The sequence below is a fragment of the Microcaecilia unicolor genome, chromosome 5 (genome assembly GCF_901765095.1).
Source record: "Microcaecilia unicolor chromosome 5, aMicUni1.1, whole genome shotgun sequence".
In the NCBI taxonomy this organism is placed as follows: Eukaryota; Metazoa; Chordata; class Amphibia; order Gymnophiona; family Siphonopidae; genus Microcaecilia; species Microcaecilia unicolor.
Window position 1 is genome coordinate 157,807,915 of NC_044035.1, and position 23,359 is coordinate 157,831,273.

The following is a 23,359-nucleotide window of genomic DNA, read 5'->3' on the forward strand; positions in this document are numbered from 1 at the left end:
ATCCAGCAGCGGATTGCGGACTCGCCTTGCCGTGCGGACAACATTTTTGGGGAAAAAGTCGAGCAGGTGGTAGAGTCTCTCCACCAGCGGGACACCGCATTCGACAAGTTCTCCCGCCGGCAGCCTTCAGCATCTACCTCTACAGGTAGAAGATTTTTCGGGGGAAGGAAGACTGGTCCCTATGCTTCTGGTAAGCGTAGGTACAATCCTCCTTCCCGACAGCCTGCGGCCCAGGCTAAGCCCCAGCGCGCTCGCTCTCGTCAGCAGCGTGCGCCTCAGCAAGGCCCCGCGGCTCCCCAGCAAAAGCAAGGGGCGAGCTTTTGACTGGCTCCAGCAGAGCATAGCCGACATCCAAGTGTCAGTGCCGGGCGACCTGCCAGTCGGAGGGAGGTTGAAAGCTTTTCACCAAAGGTGGCCTCTCGTAACCTCCGATCAGTGGGTTCTGCAAATAGTCCGGCAAGGATACACCCTCAATTTGGCCTCAAAACCTCCAAATTGTCCACCGGGAGCTCAGTCTTACAGCTTCCAGCACAAGCAGGTACTTGCAGAGGAACTCTCCGCCCTTCTCAGCGCCAATGCGGTCGAGCCCGTGCCATCCGGGCAGGAAGGGCTGGGATTCTATTCCAGGTACTTCCTTGTGGAAAAGAAGACAGGGGGGATGCGTCCCATCCTAGACCTAAGGGCCCTGAACAACTATCTCGTAAAAGAAAAGTTCAGGATGCTTTCCCTGGGCACCCTCCTTCCCATGATTCAGCAAAACGATTGGCTATGCTCTCTGGACTTGAAGGATGCCTACACTCACATCCCGATACTGCCAGCTCACAGACAGTATCTGCGATTTCAGCTGGGCACACGCCACTTCCAGTACTGTGTGCTACCCTTTGGGCTCGCCTCTGCGCCCAGGGTGTTCACAAAGTGCTTGGCTGTAGTAGCAGCGGCACTTCGCAGACTGGGGGTGCACGTGTTCCCATATCTCGACGATTGGCTGGTGAAGAACACATCCGAGGCAGGAGCCCTGCAGTCCATGCAGATGACTATTCGCCTCCTGGAGCTACTGGGGTTTGTGATAAATTATCCAAAGTCCCATCTTCTCCCAGTGCAGAAACTCGAATTCATAGGAGCTCTGCTGGATTCTCGGACGGCTTGCGCCTATCTCCCAGAGACGAGGGCCAACAACTTGTTGTCCCTCGTCTCGCGGGTGCGAGCGTCCCAGCAGATCACAGCTCGGCAGATGTTGAGATTGCTGGGCCACATGGCCTCCACAGTTCATGTGACTCCCATGGCCCGCCTTCACATGAGATCTGCTCAATGGACCCTAGCCTCCCAGTGGTATCAGGCCGCTGGGGGACTAGAGGACGTGATCCACCTGTCCACGAGTTTTCTCAAATCCCTGTATTGGTGGACGATTTGCTCCAATTTGACTCTGGGACGTCCCTTCCAAATTCCTCAGCCACAAAAAGTGCTGACCACGGATGCGTCTCTCCTGGGATGGGGAGCTCATGTCGATGGGCTTCACACCCAAGGAAGTTGGTCCCTCCAAGAACGCGATCTACAGATCAATCTTCTGGAGTTGCGAGCGATCTGGAACGCTCTGAAGGCTTTCAGAGATCGGCTGTCCCACCAAATTATCCAAATTCAGACAGACAACCAGGTTGCCATGCACTATGTCAACAAGCAGGGGGGCACCGGATCTCGCCCCCTGTGTCAGGAAGCCGTCAGCATGTGGCTCTGGGCTCGCCGTCAAGGCATGGTGCTCCAAGCCACATATCTGGCTGGCGTAAACAACAGTCTGGCCGACAGACTGAGCAGGATTATGCAACCTCACGAGTGGTCGCTCAACTCCCGAGTGGTGCGTCACATCTTCCAAGCGTGGGGCACCCCCTTGGTGGATCTCTTCGCATCTCGAGCGAACCACAAAGTCCCTCAGTTCTGTTCCAGGCTTCAGGCCTCCGGCAGACTAGCATCGGATGCCTTCCTCCTGGATTGGGGGGAGGGCCTGCTGTATGCTTATCCTCCCATCCCTCTGGTGGGGAAGACTTTGTTGAAACTCAAGCAAGACCGAGGCACCATGATTCTGATTGCTCCTTTTTGGCCGCGTCAGATCTGGTTCCCCCTTCTTCTGGAGTTATCCTCCGAAGAACCGTGGAGATTGGAGTGTTTTCCGACCCTCATCACACAGGACGAGGGGGCGCTTCTGCATCCCAACCTCCAGTCTCTGGCTCTCACGGCCTGGATGTTGAGGGCGTAGACTTTGCCTCTTTGGGTCTGTCAGAGGGTGTCTCCCGCATCTTGCTTGCTTCCAGGAAAGACTCCACTAAGAGAAGTTACTTCTTCCATTGGAGGAGGTTTGCCGTCTGGTGTGACAGCAAGGCCCTAGATCCTCGCTCTTGTCCTACACAGACCCTGCTTGAATACCTTCTGCACTTGTCTGAGTCTGGTCTCAAGACCAACTCCGTAAGGGTTCACCTTAGTGCAATCAGTGCATACCATTACCGTGTGGAAGGTAAGCCGATCTCAGGACAGCCTTTAGTTGTTCGCTTCATGAGAGGTTTGCTTTTGTCAAAGCCCCCTGTCAAGCCTCCTACAGTGTCATGGGATCTCAATGTCGTTCTCACCCAGCTGATGAAACCTCCTTTTGAGCCACTGAATTCCTGCCATCTGAAGTACTTGACCTGGAAGGTCATTTTCTTGGTGGCAGTTACTTCAGCTCGTAGAGTCAGTGAGCTTCAGGCCCTGGTAGCCCAGGCCCCGTACACCAAATTTCATCATAATAGAGTAGTCCTCCGCACTCACCCTAAGTTCCTGCCAAAGGTTGTGTCGGAGTTCCATCTGAACCAGTCAATTGTCTTGCCAACATTCTTTCCCCGTCCTCATTCCTGCCCTGCTGAACGTCAGCTGCACACATTGGACTGCAAGAGAGCATTGGCCTTCTATCTGGAGCGGACACAGCCCCACAGACAGTCCGCCCAATTGTTTGTTTCTTTTGATCCCAATAGGAGGGGAGTGGCTGTAGGGAAACGCACCATATCCAATTGGCTAGCAGATTGCATTTCCTTCACTTACGCCCAGGCGGGGCTGGCTCTTGAGGGTCATGTCACGGCTCATAATGTTAGAGCCATGGCTGCGTCGGTAGCCCACTTGAAGTCAGCCTCCATTGAAGAAATTTGCAAAGCTGCGACGTGGTCATCTGTCCACACATTCACATCTCATTACTGCCTGCAGCAGGACACCCGACGCGACAGTCGGTTCGGGCAGTCAGTTCTTCAGAACCTGTTTGGGCTTTAGGATCCAACTCCACCCCCCGAGGGCCCTGTTTGTTCTGTTCCAGGCTGCACTCTCAGTTAGTTGGTAAATTTTTTAGGTCAATCTCATTAATGTCCTCGCCGTTGCGAGGCCCAATTGACCTTGGTTGTTGTTTTGAGTGAGCCTGGGGGCTAGGGATACCCCATCAGTGAAAACAAGCAGCCTGCTTGTCCTCGGAGAAAGCGAATGCTACATACCTGTAGAAGGTATTCTCCGAGGACAGCAGGCTGATTGTTCTCACAAACCCGCCCGCCTCCCCTTTGGAGTTGAGTCTTCCCTAGAAGTGTATTGTCTTGCTACATACTGGACTGGCCGGCTCGAGCCGGTTTCGGGCGGGAAGACGGCCGCGCATGCGCGGTGCGCATGGGCGCGCTTGGACTAGCAAAGGCCTTTGCTAGTAAACTTTCCGATGGAGGGGCTGCCGAGGACGTCAACCCATCAGTGAGAACAATCAGCCTGCTGTCCTCGGAGAATACCTTCTACAGGTATGTAGCATTCGCTTTATTCAAAAATGACTTTTTCACATTCTCTACCTATGGAACTAGTCTTTATTGAATAAGATCCATTGGGAGGTAATGTATATTGTTACCAACCATTGCTGCTCTAATGGGCCCAGGGCACTTATGGGGAGGACTGTGACAAGAATTCTACGGTCTGTGCCCTGAAAATGTCAAGGACAAATCAAACTCTATGTATAATGAGTTTATCTTGTTGGGTAGACTGGATGGACCATACAGGACTTTATCTACCGTCATTTACTATGTTACTATGTAAAAAGAACATGAAGGATTTATTTATAATTAGGAAGGGATGCGTCTTACAACTTGGCACTGAGTCCATTTTTCTTCTAAAACATGCCATGTGAGTATTACAGTGCTCAGTGGGAATTCTGATCCATTGCCCAATGTATAATAAAACAGCTTTTATTAAGGTTAAACTTAAAATGTTTTGAAAGGCTTTTCCATTTTAAAAAATTGTTAGTTAATAACAAGAACCAACCAAGACTGCTTTACAAATATGAAATAGCAGTAGAAAAAAAAACATAACTAACCTGAGATCTTTAGGTAGAGAATGATATGAGGACAAAAATTCATCCCCATTCCCTCCCCACAACAAAATATATTTTCCTGTTCCCACCCCATCTCCACGGTCAAACAGATCTTGTAATCCAGTCCCCTCACCACCCCCGCATCTCCCTGCTCAAAATAGAAGGGAAGATTTTATGCAATGTTATGGGCCTAACAGGCATTGCAAATAATGCATTTAACTAATTTCTATATTAATAATATATCAAAAAATCATGTATTAGCAAAAATCAATCAACTGCTGCTCTCAGAAACTCAGGCACAGTTACTGTGATCTCCACATAATCTAAGACCACAATATTGCCAATATCATCTTCCTTCACACTCAGCATTGAAGATATGTCAATTAAAGAAAAATCTTGTGTATGAACAATGTAGAGGCAAGTATTCACCAAGGAAACCCTAATCCAGGCTCCCACTTTAAAGACTGATTACCAGAGACGCCAAGGATGGCCCATCCCAGTGCTGTAGATTTACCACCACAATGCTGGAGATTGAAGGCCCCTCATTATATAAGCAAAGTATTGGTCTTTTAGCATAATTCAGGTTTTGTAAGTGGACTATATAGTATACATTAAGTGGGGCAGCTTCTCTCCTGTATTCCCACAGTCCCCCATCCTCTTCAAAACTTCACCACCACACAGACACCCCGTAACTAAATTAGATTAAGTTCCTCATCACATCAGCCTTTTCACAGCCCCAGTTTCATTAAGCCACCATTCTTAATTTAAAGCTACAGCACCCCCGCCCCTGAGCCTCAGAACTCTATTGCTAGAGTGATTATGGGGAGATCATGTTATGACTATATTACTCCCATTTTGAAGTCTTTACACTGGCTTCCTGTAAAGTTTCACATTGAGTTCAACATTTTGCTACTGGGTTTGAAGTATTAAATGGTTGCATTTCTCCAGCACTTAGTTCCAGTCTAAGATGTTATAAACCGCAATGTACTCTAAGATCGTCTCAAAAGCAGCTGCTTGAAGTTCCATCTTTCAAGCAGGTTTATTTAGAAGAGTGAAAATCTATATGTTAAGGGCCCTAAATTGTGGACCTTCCTTCCTATTGAACTTCGTTCTTTGCAGAACATTGACCAGTTTAAGAGAGAATTAAAAATCCATATGTTTGTTCAAGCATATGGGTCACTAGATTAATGAGATTATGTTGTTTTTACTGCATTGTGTACTGTTTATTAGAGTTGTAGTAATGGATGATTTTGTATTAATTTTATGTCATGTATTTTTTGTTGTACTGGTGTACTTTACTTTGTATATAATTTTGATCCCCCGCTTAGAAAGACTCAGATACAGTGGGTTAGAAATAAAGTTTTATTATTATTACCTTGAGGAGCCCTGTTGGTCTAGTGGTCTACTCCCACAGTAATGGGGATAAATGGCTGGCTGGCCACCCCAAACCTCTGTGGGCCCTCCCTGGGCCTACCTTAACAAATTCTGGTGGTCTAGTGGCCTCTTCAGGGGCAGGAAAGAACCCCACTCTTTCCTGCCTGCTGCTGTTGCTCTGCCCGGTACTACTGCTTCTTCATAATGGCTGCCGAGACTTGCAAGTCTCAGCAGCCATTTTGAAGAAGTGGTGGTGCCAGGCAGAACAGCGGCAGCAAGCAGGAAAGAGTGGGGTTCTTTCCTGCCCCTGAAGAGGCCACTAGACCACCAGAATTTGTTAAGGTAGGCCCAGGGAGGGCCCACAGAGGTTTGGGGTGGCCAGCCAGCCATTTATCCCCATTACTGTGGGAGTACCATTGATTTGGTCCCCATTCCCATGGCAAAATCACATAACATTCTACCGTTACCATAGTATTTTAAAAAATGTTGTCATTACTGCAGTATTTTCCACAGTAACTATGCCACATTCTACCTTGAGGTGCCTTTTAGGATAGAGTTTCTCTTAACCAAGTCTAAGAATTTCTTTTGTCCTGTTGTTACTGCTTCAGTACATTTTCAATTGTCTCCTGCTTGCTCATGCTGTTTGTTGCTGTTGGTTAACTGATTTTCTTTCCTTTGTCTCGTATATGATGGGATCTCCTCTAGACCGAGGTAACCAGTGGGGATGGTGAAGTACCAGACCCAGATGTGGTGGTGGTTTTTGACGTGCTTTTGTTTTCCTATTACCGTTCTGGTGTTCCATTCACAGTGGTCATGCTTAACCAGCTTGCATGATGGGCCATTATTTTGCATTCCTGTGACATTTTATTTTGTTCTGTGTTGTTCCATGATTTCCTTCCCTCTCCTCCAATGTGGAATGTCTTCTTTCAGCAACAGCTTTCAGAAGATTTGGGTTAGTGATTGAGTGGTTTCTAATCTTACCCTTATTTTAGAGCATTTTTTCAGTCTTTAAAGCTTCAACGGGACCAAAATCCTTTCAGGACTTCAATTTCCAGTATGTCTGAAAGATCAGAGGACTTAAATGTATTGTCCTGGACAAGCAATTGCACAAACAACCCAAATACCTTCCAAGCTTTAAAACGCAATGATCAGTTCAAACATTATTACATGCACCTGGTGTGCCTTTAATGAAATACTCAGAAACTTGTGGAGTGGCAGAATGTGTTAAAATATTATAAACAGGCAAAGCTGAGGGCCCTCGAAACATATGCAACTTTATAATCATAGGAGTATCACCATTATAGTTGGTTCATAAACCTTTTATGAATGTTTGTTTATTGGAAATATTTTGGGGTTTTAAGCTTATTCACAGCCATACAAATCAAGCAAAATGCCAAACAAAAGCTATAGAACTGTTCACCTTACTTGGATAGGAAAGCTTCTCTCATGGTAGCCTATTCCCAACTACTGGGGATGTAAAATAGTAAATGGCTACATGGTAAGTAAAGGCTTACCATGAAGTCATGTACCCATTTAATATTCTTAGCAGTACTGTAGGAAGCTAGGGACAGACTTAACTGCCTTTCAGGTTTCTCTCTTCCAGCATGCTGAGCATCTCCCCATATTGGGCCAGCCCAGGGAGTGACACAGTACTTTGGGAAGGGTGATGGGTAGGATCTGCAGCTAGATTTCCAATAGCTATCGCTTGAATGGTTAGCCATGTAAATTTCAGTCTCAAGTTTTTCTTTGTTTAAACCAGATTTACATCCTTGCCCCAGACACAGCTGTGTTTCAGCAGGGAAAATGAAACCTGCATAGTTCAAGTGCAGTTATATACCTATCAGAAAAAAGTCCCTTCATTCAATGACAAATATTCAGTTCTGTATTCAGGCTAGGTTGTAATCCTGGTATCTGATCAAACAAGGCAATCCCACTCAGTTTCCAGTTTAAAACCATTTGATTGCATGGTGTCAAGTACCCAAAAATCTGCTGCAATTCCAGAAAAGATAGTTGACGTAAAATATTACGTTCCATCACAGGATCTTGTTTGATTACATGAATTTTACAGAATTTGTTTTTGTTTGGCATTTCACTTGATTTTTGTGATGGTAACTAACTTTAAAAGCAAGAGGAAAAAGCTTTGTTTTTTTTTAAAGGATGAATACTTAGAGAAGATTTTTGTGACTGATTATATAATATGGCCATTTCATGACTAGTTCAGTGAATAAAGTGGCATATATTATAGGTGCCTTCAATCTTGCCTGTTTATAGTGTTCATTATAATACATTCGACACTTCATATTTTTCAGCATGTCTGATATGATTAAAACTATACCACATGCATGTATTAATATCTGAAATGACCAGGCTGCGAGCTTGGAAAACCATATTTCTTTTGATGAGAAAATTAATATTACATGTGGAATAATGTACAGATCAAGAGCGTGCTTGGCTGCAACTTTGGGGCAAATAAATAAGTCAGCTAGTACTATTCCCAGTAATTGATTAGTGTCTCAGCCTATATTGCATAGCTCCTATCATAAACTTTAGGCTATGCTGTTACTGTGGAATAAAATCTGTAGGTGTATTAATTTTCTTAACATCCATGCATCATGGTTTGCTGTACAAGTTAAATGAATGACTGCCAGTTGAAAAGAAAAGGGAAAAACTTTAGCTTCAACTAGCATATAAAAGTTTACTTTGAATTTGCTACTTCACTTAACAAAGTTTTTTTTTCCTCAAACAAAACATTTAGGGGTCCTTTTACAAAGCAGCAGTAAGCACTAACATATGCTTAATGCATGCTAAAAAGGCAGTACTGCAGGATACTCTCAGGCATCCTGCAGTAGTTCTGGGATCGACGTGTGCCAATCCCGTGCTAAAAAAACATAAAATATTTTATAGCGCCGGGGAGGAGGGGTGTTTGGAGGTGGAGAATAGGTGTGCACTGTGCTAATCAGGTAGCACGGGTAAATTGCAATATGCTGCCCGATAGTGTGGGATTAGCACGGGAGCTCTTGCCACCTAGTAAGTAGTTATTGGTAAGGACTCGCATGCTAATGGCCATGCGCTAATTGGGAAATTAGCACATGGCCATTAAGGTGAAAATATAAATTATGGCTATGTTACTGCTAAAAATGGTCTCAGCGCATGGGAAACCCATGTGATAAAAATAGTGCAGGTCATTTTTTAGCGCTGGAAGTTATCAGTGTGGGCTACCATTAAGACACGTTAATTGACCGTTAAATCCCATTATTAGTAACTAGGTCTCATTGCATAAAATGGGTTCTGTGCTAAAATAGCATTAGTTAGTGATAAAATAGCACGTCTTTAACAGTAGCACATGTTAATAACTACACCTTTTATTCTCAGAGGTTAGCTGATAAAGGAAAATCAAGTTGGCCCAGAAGAAACCATGAATCATGTATAGAAAAAAAACTCTTTAACTTTTTTGTTGGCACAGTACCTTGGAATGAACTTCCACTGTACCTGCTTTGGAGGAATATTTAATTGTCATGTCCCCTACCTCAACGCAAGCGGCATCCTCGGGCTGTGCGGGGTCACGTCGACACACATACTTGACTGGCACAGCCCTGAGCCATGTGTGTGTAGTTCTTCCCTGGCTACAGGCTCCTTGATTGCTTTGCTTCCACCTGGTTCTGCTGTTTCTCTGCCTGGCTTCCAGGCTCCTTGATTGCTTTGTTTCCACGCACCTGAGTCTGCTCTGTGTGTCTGCCCGGCCTCCCTTGCTTCTCTCCTATTGGTCTTCTGGTTCCTCCTTCCCCTGCTCTTGTCCTATGACTGTGCTCCTTCTCCCTCCTGGTCCCTGCTGATGTCAGACGCCAGCACTTTATCAGCTGAGCTCTTCCTGGACTCCATGCTTCGGCTTCTACTTTGGTAGGTGTAACTAACTATGTAGTCTGCTTCTTATCTACTTGTCTCTCGTTACTGACTTTGCCTGTGCCTGGATTACTCTCTTGCCTGCCACCGGCCTACTGACTTTTGCCTGTACCTGGATTACTCCTCTGCCTGCCATAAGTACATAAGTATTGCCATACTGGGAAAGACCAAAGGTCCATCAAACCCAGCATCCTGTTTCCAACAGTGGCCAATCCAGATCACATATACTTGGCAAGATCCCAAAAAAGTACAAAACGTTTTATTCTGCTTATCCCAGAAATAGTGGATTTTCCCAAAGTCCATTTAATAACTGTCTATGGACTTTTCCTTTAGGAAGCCATCCAAACCTTTTTTAAACTCCGCTAAGCTAACCGCCTTTACCACATTCTCTGGCAACGAATTCCAGAGTTTAATTACACGTTGAGTGAAGAAAATGTTTCTCCGATTCATTTTAAATTTACTATATTGTAGCTTCATCGCATGCCCCCTACTCCTAGTATTTTTGGAAAGCGTGAACAGACGCTTCACATCTATCCGTTCAACTCCACTCATTATTTTATAGGCCTCTAGCATATCTCCCCTCAGCCGCCTTTTCTCCAAGCTGAAGAGCCCTAGCCGCTTTAGCCTTTCCTCATAAGGAAGTCGTCCCATCCCCTTTATCATTTTCGTCGCCCTTTTCTGCACCTTTTCTAATTCCACTATATCTTTTTTGAGATACGGCGACCAGAATTGAACACAGTATTCAAGTTGCGGTCGCACCATGGAGCGATACAAAGGCATTATAGCATCCTCATTTTTGTTTTCCATTCCTTTCCTAATAACACCTAACATTCTATTTGCTTTCTTAGCCGCAGCAGCACACTGAGCAGAAGGTTTCAACATATCATCAACGACGACACCTAGATCCATTTCTTGGTCTGTGACTCCTAACGAGGAACCTTGCATGACGTAGCTATAATTCAGGTTCCTCTTTCCCACATGCATCACTTTGCACGTGCTCACATTAAACGTCATCTGCCATTTATATGCCCACTCTCCCAGTCTCGTAAGGTCCTCTTGTAATTTTTCACAATCCTCCCGCGATTTAATGACTTTCAATAACTTTGTGTCATCAGCAAATTTAATTACCTCACTAGTTACTCCCATCTCTAGGTCATTTATAACTATGTTAAAAAGCAGCGGTCCCAGCACCAAGCCCTGGGGAACCCCACTAACTACCCTTCTCCATTGAGAATACTGACCATTTAACCCTACTCTCTGTTTTCTATCTTTTAACCAGGTTTTAATCCACAATAGAACACTACCTCCTATCCCATGACTCTCCAATGTCCTCTGGAGTCTTTCATGAGGTACTTTGTCAAACGCCTTCTGAAAATCCAGATACACAATATCAACCGGCTCACCTTTATCCACATGTTTGTTCACCCCTTCAAAGAAATGTAGTAGATTGGTGAGGCAAGATTTCCCTTCACTAAATCCATGTTGACTTTGTCTCATGAATCCATGCCGCCTGCCTACTGACCAGTGCCTGGATTACTCTCTTGCTTGCCGCCTGCCTGCTGACTTCTGCCTGTACCTAGATTACTCTCTTGACCTGCTGCCTGCCTGGCCAATACGTCCACCACCCTCTTCCAGCTCCGTCCCGTAAGTCCTGCAGGCCACCCGCACCTAGGGGCTCGACCTCTGGGGAACGGCGGTCAGCGCAGGTGAAACTCGGGGTTGTCCAGCCGCCAAGCAGAACCTGTTCCGAGCACTGTGCTCAGCAGCGCTCTACTTGGTACAAAAACTCACAAGTCTGATATTAATTACCTGCATATATTTCTAAATGTTTGGATTAGCTACTTGTGCAGCTGATATGATGCAAATTTTATCTTTCAATAAATTCCATACCTCCTCCTTTCCACCCACTTTTCTTCTGGACCAAATTGAAAACAAGGTCTTTGACTTTTTCATCAACAAATAAAAAAAAAAAACAAAAACACTAAAGAATTGTTACTTTCTTAAGCTGGCTTATCCACACAGAGGTCCAAGCCATTCTGTAGTACATATCCAAATGAATATGTTATGACTGATGTTACCAGAGATGTCTTCTGGAACAAAATGTCAAAGTGCCCTTCTGAATTTAGCCGAGCAATCACTGAAAATAGTGTTTGATAGAGACTGCTGTGGCAAGTCTTTATCTCTTTTTTCAGTGTGAAAATGAACCACAAAGAGAGGGAGTGATAACAAGGAATAGCAGGCCATTTGTGTATTATGACAGTGTTACTGAACCCAAGGTGCAGAAGCTGATTAGGACTGATTTATCACCCTCAGAGTGACTCTTATCCCTATTGAATTAAAAAGCACCGAATACGTTGGTGCTATTGATGAATTTAGAAATGAAGCTAAGAGGCTTTGTGCTATTGCCACATGCTCCCTATTTCTATATATACTCTTCCTTAGGTTGGGATTATTTCTGTGAGCAGGATTACTGTCTTATCCATTTCACTCTTGATCTGAAACCAGCATGGTCCTCTGCAAGATTTGAAGACTGGAAAATTGGTATTGGAAATTTGTTCCCAAACAAATACCTTACTCTAACCATAACAAAATGAAGATCCTCAACTCTGATCAGTGTCATTTGTTTTTTATTTGTTTGTTTTTATTATTTTTATTTTGTTGTTGTTCCTTTGGTAAATTAATAGAAGCTGTCTCAGGAGAGAGAGAAGTTTGCAGATGAAGGCAGCATCTTCTACACTCTGGGGGAATGTGGATTGATCTCCTTCTCGGACTACATTTTCCTCACCACTGTCCTTTCCAGTAAGTATTACGTATGGGCCACTTTCATTCTTTGGTAAATCATGAATTCATGAATTTTTTAAAATCTATAAACATTTGCATTTGCACAGTGCTTTAAATATTTAAAAAATACAAGAGTTTAATTAACATGGAAACCCTCATGCAGCCACCGTCAAGAGGAGAGTAGGAGAAATGCTGCTGTGTCAACAGATACAAGTAGGTGCTGCAAAAAACCCCAAAGCAGCACTAACAAGAGCTGGCATTAGAACGGAGGTACAGTGAGATAAAATGACTTGGATTACCCAAAGTAACCTGTGTTTGCTATGTATGTTGCTGGCCTCTATAGGTCTTGTGCTGACCCCTTGCTTCACTGTTCCCCTTACAAATGCAATTATATGTGGCTAATCACAAAATCAATTTAAATAACCTTTTATGGTGTTAGATTAAAATGTTTTCATGTGTCAATGGCCACAAAATTGTTCAGTATATGAGGATGAAATGAAAGATATTCTGGAGAGAGAATCTTTGCTAAGGTGGTACAGAGGGCGGAATATGAAGACTGAGCCATTTCTTATTATCGAGGCATCTTGTACTTTCTGTGTTTTTCTAAACATCCAGAAAATGCAAGGCAGTTCTAGGGTAAATGAGTGCTTATCATGCCAAAATAAAATTGTGTGAACCTAATATGCATATAGCTATGCCTCGGCACTTTATTCAAACTGAACGGAGATGTTCCTGGGGGTAAAATTGGAGAAGGCGTTGCATTTGCCCACATATTTTTGAAATCTAGATAACCATGAAATTGTGTGCATATTAAAGACTGGGTGTAAATGCTAATACTCGGAGTTAATTTTCAAAACAAAAACAGATATATACTTTTGTTTTCAAAATCAACCAAAAGCCTGATGGAAAGGAGAATGCGCTTACTTTTTAGGTATGCACAGTATTATAAAATTATTTTCATTAGAGTTCTGGGAAGATTTTAAGTCTGTTACCCAGAAGAGCAGTGGTGAGGGTTTCTTTGAGTCTATAGAGAGTTCTCCTCCTCCTCTCCTTCTTCCATCTCCATTAGACCCAGCCCCTGCTGGGCTTTCAGTGCCAAGAGTGCTTATTTTCAATTAACCCAAAGTTGTTCCATGTTTAGCTAAGCCCTCAAAGTAAAAGCATACTCTAGCCCACTGCTTCTCAGCCCATTCCTTGGGGCACACCCAGGCAGTCAGGTTTTCAGCATACCTCCAATAAATATGCATGAGATAGATTTGCATGCCCTTCCTTCTTGGTATGCAAATCTATCTCATGCATATTCATTGAGGTATTCTGGTCAAATTATTTTTGTTATGATTATTATTATTGAAATGAAGTACTAATGTCATCTTTGTTATAAGTAAAATGGCATATAACGTATTAAATAAACATTAAGTCTAGACTGCAAAATATATCATTCCTGAAAACCAGTACAATTAAAATCAAAGTTGTATAATAAAATCAACCCATTCCTTTACGTCCTTCCTAGACCAGTCCAGACAAATGGGTAGTTGAGCTCATCCATAGCGGATGTAGATAAAAACAGAAAGTAGTCTGTGTGAGTTGCCCTCTTAAGGCCAGGCGCAGCTGTAAAATGCTCAGTATGTCCGGTACATGCATCTCCCATCTGGTGCTTTGGGCCTGAGGAATTCCTAACTAGTAGTTAGGTGAAATCCCTTCACAAAAACAGAGTCTCCCTTCAGTTATGCTGTGCATGCTTGGAACTGAGGTGAAACCCGGTGGGGCCGGGTCCCTGGCATATTTACCTCCCTCCCCTTTCAGTCTGGGTCAGACTGTGGAGGTGCAGCGGTACTGGATTCTGCATGAGGTTTGGAGGGCCTGGGTGCCCCTGTTTTAAACCTGTACTCCTGAGGTGAGTTGTCATGCTTCATTTTCTTGGCAGTGGACTGACTCGGCAAGCCTAGCTGGCCTGTCAAGAGGCTGCTCCGGTGTTGCTGTTTTGTTTCTATTTTCCTTGCACCGTTGACCATCTGGGTGGCACCCTGTGTTCAGAGACCTGCAGTTTCCCACCTACAGTACGCTTTGTGGTGCATATGGTTTCTTCTGGTGGGGTTTGTTTTGGGGGCTGTTCGTCATACAGTGATCTCACCAACGGGTTTTTTTTTTTCACAGTGCCCCTTTTCTCTAGTTTAAAAAAAAAAGGAATGGTGATCATGCAAGCTTAGTGGTGGGGGCTCTTGTTGAGCGTGGCTCCATGTGTAAGAGCACTATGTGGCCATTGCTTTGGCAGCTGTTTGGGTCTGTGGTGGTCGAGCTGTGAGAGGCTCCCTGCTTTACCGTTCTTCTTAATTTCTTCCTCGCTCGGGGCAGCTGACTGTGGCTGGGCCCTTCCGAGTGCCGTCGTTCAGAGCAGGCTCAAGGTGAGGACTTCAGTGGATCACTTAGGGGGTCAGAAATCCACTTTCCTGTGACCTGGTGGTTTCTTCCCCTCTGAGGCCTTCCTCTTTCCAGGGTTGGGATTCTCTTGGGTATGTGGAAATCCAGAGGTCCCTGTGTTAAGCTGCTTGACTCTGCTTGCAGGCTCCTCTCTTCTGGGTGGTATTCTTCTCCTGTATTTTACAGCACAAGTGTAGCCATATAGGGTTAGACCAATGGTCCATCTACTAGTCCAGTTTCCTGCTTCCAACGGTGGCCACTCCAGGTCGCAAGTACCTGGCAGTCACCCAGTTGGTAACACCATTCCAGTGGCTTCCACCATGACCATATCACTAATGGCTGTTTGCTTTATTCTCAGGTCTAGGCAGGGCATGTTGTCAGAACTTCGATCTCTTCTTATTTGGGTGGCGGATCCCTCCTGTAGAACAACAGCAGTTTCCTCTTTTCTGCGGGACCATCTTCTCTTGTATGTTTCAGGTGCCCCAGTCTGTATGGTGCAACCCCAGCAGTCTCCTCTCTTCGGATTTGTGCAGCTACGGCTGTCTCTTCTCTTCAGAGTTGCAGACACCTCCTGGATTTCATAGCTGCGGCTGTCTCTTCTCTTCGGAGTTGCAGATGCCTCCTGGATTTCACAGCTTTGGCTGTTCCTTCTCTTAGGAGTTGCAGCTGGCTACAGCTGTTTCTTCTCTGCAGAGTTGCTGACACCTCCTGAATTTCACAGCTACAGCAGTCGCTTCTCTTCAGAGTTGCAGACGTCTCCTGGTTGTCACAGCTACGGCTGGCTCTTCTCTTCAGAGTTGCTGATGCCTCCTGGATGTCGCAGTTATGGCTGGCTCTTCTCTTCGGAGTTGCAGATGCCTCCTGGTTTTCACAGCTACAGCAATCTCCTTCTCTTTGAGTTGCAGTCACCTCCTGTGGTTTTCATCTATGGTAGTCTCTTGCTTTGTGTTGCAGTCAGTTCCTGGGGTTCCCAACTTCAGCAGTCTCCTCTATGAGGGCTTGCAGACTTCTTGGCTATAGCAGTCTCAGCTCTTCAGGATTGCGGACATAACTTGGGTTCCACCGCTGTAGCAGTGTCCTCTCTTTAGAGTTCCAGACATTTCTGTTGTTTCCCAGCTGCATCAGTCTCCCCTCTTCTGGGTTGAGGGCGTTTCTGGTATTTCCCGGCTGCAGCGCTCTGTGCTCTTCTTAGGGGCATCCGTCTCTGGTATTTCTCAGTTGCAGTGATCTCGCTTCTGGATGGCAGCAGTCTCCATTATTTCACTGCTATGGCAGTCTCCTGATTTCTGAATTGCAGGCAACTCCTTTGTGGTACAGCTATGGCAGTTGCCTATTATCTGGGTTGCGGATATATCTGGTGTGTCACAGTTGCAACAGTCACCTCTCTTTTGCATGGCAGCATCTCCAGGGTTTTGCACCAGTAGCAGTCTCTACTTTCTTCGGTTCTCTGATTATTTCAAGTTCAGCACCATGGCTTGACTAAACAGTATACTGAACATTCTACAGTTGTGCATGGCCTTAAGAGGGCGAGTTACATGAACTACTTTCTTTTTCTTTCTCGAATCCGCTGGTGGACAAGCACAACTACCCATTCGTCTGGACTGGTTTGGCAGGACTAAAGGAAAGGAAATTATCAGGTAAGCCCTAATTTAACCATAACAATAAAACTAGTATATATCGTGCTGTGAAACTTACATGTATCATGTTATGGCAATCAAGCAAAATGTGTCTATCAATATAGTAATAAATGTGTTATTACATTATCAGGTTATATGGTTGTATGAAATCAATAAAGTATCCATATTAATAAAATACAATATTAAACCATAAGTATTAGAGTGAGTTTTTCAGATTTGTAGAAAATTCTAATAGCAAAGATCATGTGTTTTGAAATATTTTGGAGTTATAGTTTTCTGCCATTCTGCATTCATATTGTGTTATAGAACAGACATAATTCCACCAATGACTGAGCAAGTAGAAGTAGACTTCCAGTGCTAGAGAACTTTCTTAATTGCACTTGATGTGAAAGAAACAGTCCATACCAGCCTCTATGACAGCTTTAGATGTTATGGCCAGTCCTACTAGGCAACAAGCAGGTCCCTGGAGTAGCCTATTGGTCAGTGCAGTGGACTGTAGAGAAGGGGACCCAGGCCCATATCCCACTCTACCAGCAGGTACACTTGTGATGGAAAGTGTGAACCCTCCAAACCCCACCTGAATCCCACCTAAAATCTACTGTACCTACATATAGGTGATATCTGCAGGCATAAGGGCTATTGTAGTTGTGTACAGTTTGGTACAGTAGGGTTTTGGAGGGCTTACCATATAATATAAGGGGGTAGTGATGAGGTGTGTACCTGGGACCTTTTATGTGAATTGCACTGCAGTGCCTTCTAGGGTGCCCACTGCTGTACTGGGATGTCTGTGTGACCAGTCTACTAAGAATGCTATCCCAGTGGCTTGGTTTTGTGTGTTTGTTTCCTTGGGGTTTTTTTTTCCGAAAATGGTCCAGAAAGATAAATGCACTGAGCACAAAAACAAAGAGCAAATGGCCATTTTCGAAACAAAAAGTTGGATGTTTTTCTGGCTTGAAAATGGCCCTGTTTGCTGCTGGAGATTTGGACGTTTTTTTTGTAAAATATCCCAAATCAGATTTAGACCTATTGAAAATGCTCCTCTAAGCATCTGCAGTAATCTCTGATAGGACTCAAATGTTCTTGTACAAATTGTGTGTATTGCAGATTGTAAGGAATGTGTGTTCATTTGAAACAGCATGAGTTTTGGGCCAGGTTTTGCTTGAAACAACAGGAACCCACCCCCCTTGAAATTTTTTTTTCTAGTAATGTAAATAGTGCACACACTTTCCCAAAAGTGTGCAAGCACTAATAACGATATTGCTCCCAAAACAAATTTAAACAATACATGACAATTCCCGTAAATGACTCGGGTTGTGGAGGAAATGGTTGGTAGCAGCAGGTCTTTGGATTTGGCGCAGGATCCAAATATGCCGGGGAGTTACAGCCTCAGGGCCCAACAGAGCATTCAGCAGCATCTGGATCTTTGTTTTCTCCAGAGTTTTTATTGTTCTTACACCAGGCCTATTTACTGAAGCAGGGACAGTCAGAGTTGCTTCAATGTGATTCAGAGATCATTTTTAGACTTTCATGAGTGGGCAGATGAAACTATCTTTGCTTCTCCTTCCTTATCTGATGTGGCTTCTGTCTGTTCATAGAAGCCATCGTTGATGGAGCTGTTGGAGGAGGGAAAGCTCCCTTCTGAGGAGGGGAATTATCCAAAAGTACTGAAGGTTGATTTATAAAGAGGAGCTCAGTACTCTTATTTCTAAGGCACTGGTGGTGCTTTCCATTGAGGAGCCTTGTGCCTCAGTGTCAGAAGTTCCATCGTCATCAATCATGAGAGGGTTTAGAGGTCATTCTAACGCCTTTCTGATGCATCCAGACTTTCAGGACCTGATTACAGCAGTATGGGTTTCACCAGACGTGGGGCTGAGAGTGGGAACTTACCTCTGTCCATTCTGGAGGAAAAAGATAAATTGCAACTTCCCAGAGTGGACTCCCTTGTTATGGCAGCAACTAAGAAGACCACCTTGCCATTGGAAGGATGCATCGCCCTGAAAGACCTACAGGATAGGAAGCTAAGCCAGAGGGCTCAGTGAAACAAGCATTTGCAGTGGCCTCTTTGGGCCTTCAAGCAACAGTGTGCAGCTCATTCGTGGCACGAGCATGGCTGAAGTGGCAACAGCAATCAGCAACACAAGACAGGCACCATAACGCTCAGCTGGAAGTTGGGTTGACCTGCTTGGCAGATGCTATTTATGGCATGTTATGAGTTGCGGCCTGCAGTATGTCTTTGGCTGCCGCGGCACATCAGCAACTCTGGTTGTGGCATTGGGCAACGGATGCAGCTTCAAAGTCACGTCTAGTTAAACTGCCTTTTTGGGGCAAGTGGCTATTAGGAAAAGATCTTAGTAATTTAGTGAAAGACCTGGGGGAAACTAAGTTGCGACTGTTGATGGAGGATAAACCGAAAGCCTCTGGTCATCCGTCTTCAGGGGGCTCTCGATTTCAAGATGGCAATATGGTAAGAAGTTCCACTTTCAGGCATTCCAATCTTCCTTTCATGAGGACAGGAAGTCCTCCTCACAGTCAGCTAGTGCACTGAGTGCCTTCCGAGCTTCACAGTGATGTGAGGGTGTTCCACTCTTCTCTTCCTCTGGTAGGAAGACATCTTTAGGAGTTTTGGGAGGAGTGGGCCAAAATCAGTCAGATCAGTGGGTTCTGGATATTCGTACAGAAGGTTACAAGTTGGAGTTCTCCTTCTCAGTCACTCCTCTCTTCTTGCAGTCTCATTGTCGAAAAGGAGCCAAGGCGTTTGAGGTTCAGGCCACTGTAGATTCCTTGCTGGTGCTCCGGGCCATTGTTCCAGTTCCCCGGCTGAACAGGGACAAAGAAGATACTCCATCTACTTCATTGTCCCAAAGAAGGAAGCACCTTTCGTCCGGTCTTAGATCTCAAAGGTCTAAACCACTGCCTTCGAGTGTCCAGCTTTTCCATGGAATCACCAAGAGCAGTCATAGCTTTGGTTCAAGCGGGAGAATTTCTTACTGCCCTCGATCTCAAGTTAGGCATACTTGCATATACTCATATGGCTGCCACAGTACAGGTTTCTACGTTTTGCGCTGCTGGGCCATTACTTCAGTGCTTTACCCTTTGGTGTCACCTCAGCTCCAAGAATGTTTATGATGGTTATGATGGTGGTGGCGGCCTTCTTTTGGCACCAGGGAACCAGAGTTCACTTGTTTCTCGATGACTGGCTCATTATTGTGTCATCCTATTTGGACAGAGTGGCAGCAACAGACAAAGTTTTCCGTCTTCTGCAGTCATTGGTTGGACGATCAATTTTAAGAAGAGCAGACTAACTCCATCACAGATGCTGGAGTATCTGAGCGTTCTATTTGACACAGCAAGTGAGAGGATCTTCCTCACAGAATGCAGGAGGTCAAAGCTGGTTCAACAGATTTGTCTTCTCCTCAGACACGGCAGGCCCAGAGTCTGGGTAGTAATACGTCCAGGTTCTGGAATCAATGACAGCGCCAATGGAAGTGGTGTTATCGGCAAGGACTCATTTGTGGCCATTACATGAGTCTCTTCTTAGCCACTGGTGCCACAGAAGTACAACCTTCATCTTCCTTGGACTCTGGCTGCCAGACTGAGTATGCAGTAGTGATTGTCGCCAGGAATTTGACTGTCAGATCTCCCTTTCTGATAATGCAATGGGAGGTGGTGACGATGGGTGCCAGCAAGACGGGTTAAGGAGCTTATTACAAGTTCCACCTGGCACAGAGTACATGGAGAGGAGTTTCGGTGGTCATCAAATCGCTTGGAGCTCAGGGCAGTGTGGAATGCCTTATGTGACTTCACTCCCTTTCTGGCAGGGGCCCTTGTCTGAGTTTTCTTTGACAATGTGACAGCGGTGGCTTATTTCAACAAGTAAGGCAGGATTCATGACCATCTGATGGCAGTGGAGGCAGCCTCCTTCATGAGTTGGGCAGAGAAAAATCTCTGCTTGTCGGCAGCTCACATCACTGGATCCTGGAATGTGGAGGCGGATTATCTCAGCAGGCACTCCTTTGGACCCAGGAGAATGGGTGTTATATAACCAGGGTTTTCAGCTGATAGTGGACTAATGGGATTCTTCTCTTCTGGACTTGATGGCAAAAGGAATGCCAAAGTGCCCGAGTTCTTCAGCTGCTGGAAAGAACCGAACTCGATGGGGATCGATGCCCTACTGCAGCCCTGGCTGGAGACACATCTACTGTATGTCTTCCTTCCTTGGTCTATGGTAGACCTTGTGTTGAAAAGGATTGCATTGCACCATGGTCGAATAATTTTTATCCCCAGATTGGCTGCGGAGGCCGTGGTATGAGGACCTGATTTGACTTCTGGACAAGTATCCACTCCATCTTCCACATGTATATGATCTACTGAAGCAAGGTCTAGAGCTCAAGGAGGATTCATGCCCCTTTGGTCTTACAGCTTGACCATTGAAAGGACTTAGTTGAGATGAAAAGGTTATTCTGATTCGGTCATTGCTACCTTGCTTCACATTGGGAAACAGTCTACCTTTTTGGTGTATATGAGGGTGTGGATGACGTTTGTGTGCTGGTATTCTGAGTGCGGACTTTTTCCCTTCTCTGCTCAGATCGCGCACATCCTAGCATTTCTCCAGGCAGGTCTTCGGAAAGAATTAGCATTGCGTTCTTTAAAAGTTTAGGTTGCGGCTTTGGCCTGTTTCACGGGCTGACTAAAGAAGATGCCTCTTGGGGCTCAGCTGGATATCTTTTGATTCTTGAGGTGAACTGGCCACTTGCAGCCTCCCTTTTGTATGCCATGTCCAGAGTGGAACTTTAATTTAGTCCTTTGGGATCTTCAGAAGTCTCCTTTTGAGCTACTCAGAAGGCTTCCTTGAAAGCTCTTACACTGGACGGCATTCTTGGTGGCTGTTTGTCATGAAGCGCCTAGCCACCCACCTGGGATTAGCCCACAGCCACTTAGAGGGTCTAGCCCCAGCACAGCTCAGGTCTGCCTGCACCTGCCACTTGTGCTGTACACTAGTACCCTCCTCCAACTGACTGGGTCACAACCGCCTCTGGGCAAGTCTCCCAGTGGTCCTACAGTTTCCAGAAATCACTCACAGACCCTACACACAAACCACCAGGATTCTTTATTAGTCCAGACAGGCAGGGCGAACAAACAAATGTGTTTTATTCTCAGAACATGAACAGTGGACAGAAAATGTGCAATCAGCAAACAATGGGGGAGATGATCCGCCAGAAACGCGGAGAACTCAAACACCCCACGGTAGAAACAATGTAACAAAAAAAGTGGGACAGCGACCAAGGATGCCAGAAAACTGGAGGATGTTAAATGATAAACAATTTTATTGATAAATTTGAAGACTCGACACGTCGTGTTTCGGCCGTCAGGCCTGCATCAGGAGTCTATAAAAACATACATTTATATAAAAAAGTAGTAAAAACACCAAAATATAATACTCACAAAAAAAAAAAAAAAAAAAAAAAAAATATATATATATATATATATATATATATATATATATATATATGAAACAATAAATTTGTAAAGTAAATGAATCTATGAATTATAAAATCTATATAAAGATCTTTTTCAAAAATGTACATAAATATACAAGTATAAAACCATACTATATATGAAATAGTAATGTAATAAATATAAAACAAACATATATATCTGTTCTTTTAATATATATGTTTGCTTTATATTTATTTGCTATTCTTTGCCCAATTCTATGTGCATTTTTGCATGTTTTTTGCCTCTTTAACATATTTATTACATTACTATTTCAGTTACTATTTTGTTACAATCAGCAAACAATAACAGGTAACTGAAAAATGGATCACTTAGAAAACTAACTAAACATTTGTTTACTTTCTAAAAAGTACCTAGGAAGATCAGGACATATAATTGTTCACTGAGCCTCAGCAAAGAGAGCCTGCTGTCTTTTCTTCCTGAACTCAAAACCAGTAACTGCTAATTAGCTTCAAACTCCAAGCCAATCAGAGCCCAGAACACAACATTTCACAAATATACGGCATCTTGCATCTTGCTTCCTATTTGTGTTAAACTAAAGAAAATAGCATTCATTTCCCTGTAACAGCTTTACAGCAATGAAACTCCACCTGCTGGCCAAATAGGAGAAATACACTTCAGGACATAATTAAGGCAGGAAAATATCCAATACATTTTACAGGCTTAAAACACACTGTTTCTTCACACTGTTGCTTTGGCATGTAGAGTTTCGTAGCTTCAGGCTCTCTTCTCTCGGGATCTCTTTCTCTGCTTTTCAGAAGCAGGAGTCTTCCTGCGCACAGTTCCTTCTTTCTTCTGAAAGTGGTATCAGCATTTCATATCAACCAGTCTGTGGAACTTCTGTTCTTTTGCAGAAAGAATGAGGAGGCTCACTATTCTTCCTTGAAGTTTCTCGAAGTACTGGGTCAAATAATGACTTTCACCTTGCGTGGTGCTTCCTGCATTTCCCTTGTTCTCTAGAATTTGCCCAGAGATGAAGAGAGGTCCACACATGTTTACTCATCTGGTTAGTGTTAGATTAGCAAGTTGTTTCAGGTTGTTGTGTTTATTCTGAGTTTTCCTTACTGCTTGTTGGCGCTGGACTGTGGATGTCAGGAGAGATATGTCTCGGCTCAGTTTTCAGTTCTCTATCTCCACCTGCTGGTTGATGAACACAACTTTCCTACTGGTTCTGGAATAGTGCGAAGGACTTTATAGAAAGAAAATTATTAGATATATACTCAAAAGAGCCCCCTTGCACCATATCTTAAAGGATAAATATAGCAACATTTGCCTTTAAGGACTGCAGAACACAATCTCTGGCTTATAAATCAGGGACTCATCTGTTCACTAAGAATACCACAAAGAACTCCAAGTACCTCAAGTACCAAGAAATGCAGTCCAA

At 44.4% G+C, this 23,359-nt stretch overlaps 1 protein-coding gene across 5 annotated transcripts in view; it reads left to right on the forward strand.

Annotated features, from left to right (window-relative positions):
- Nucleotides 1-23,359, forward strand: part of MICU1 (mitochondrial calcium uptake 1) — a 407,340-nt gene that overhangs the window by 282,176 nt on the left and 101,805 nt on the right. For 4 of the 5 annotated variants that reach the window (XM_030203485.1, XM_030203487.1, XM_030203486.1 and 1 more), the window contains exons 6-7: nucleotides 6,431-6,436; nucleotides 12,310-12,424. In XM_030203485.1, the coding sequence (XP_030059345.1) occupies nucleotides 6,431-6,436; nucleotides 12,310-12,424 (121 nt within the window). The remainder of the gene's footprint in view (nucleotides 1-6,430; nucleotides 6,437-12,309; nucleotides 12,425-23,359) is intronic. The other variant, XM_030203488.1, reaches the window with a different exon arrangement.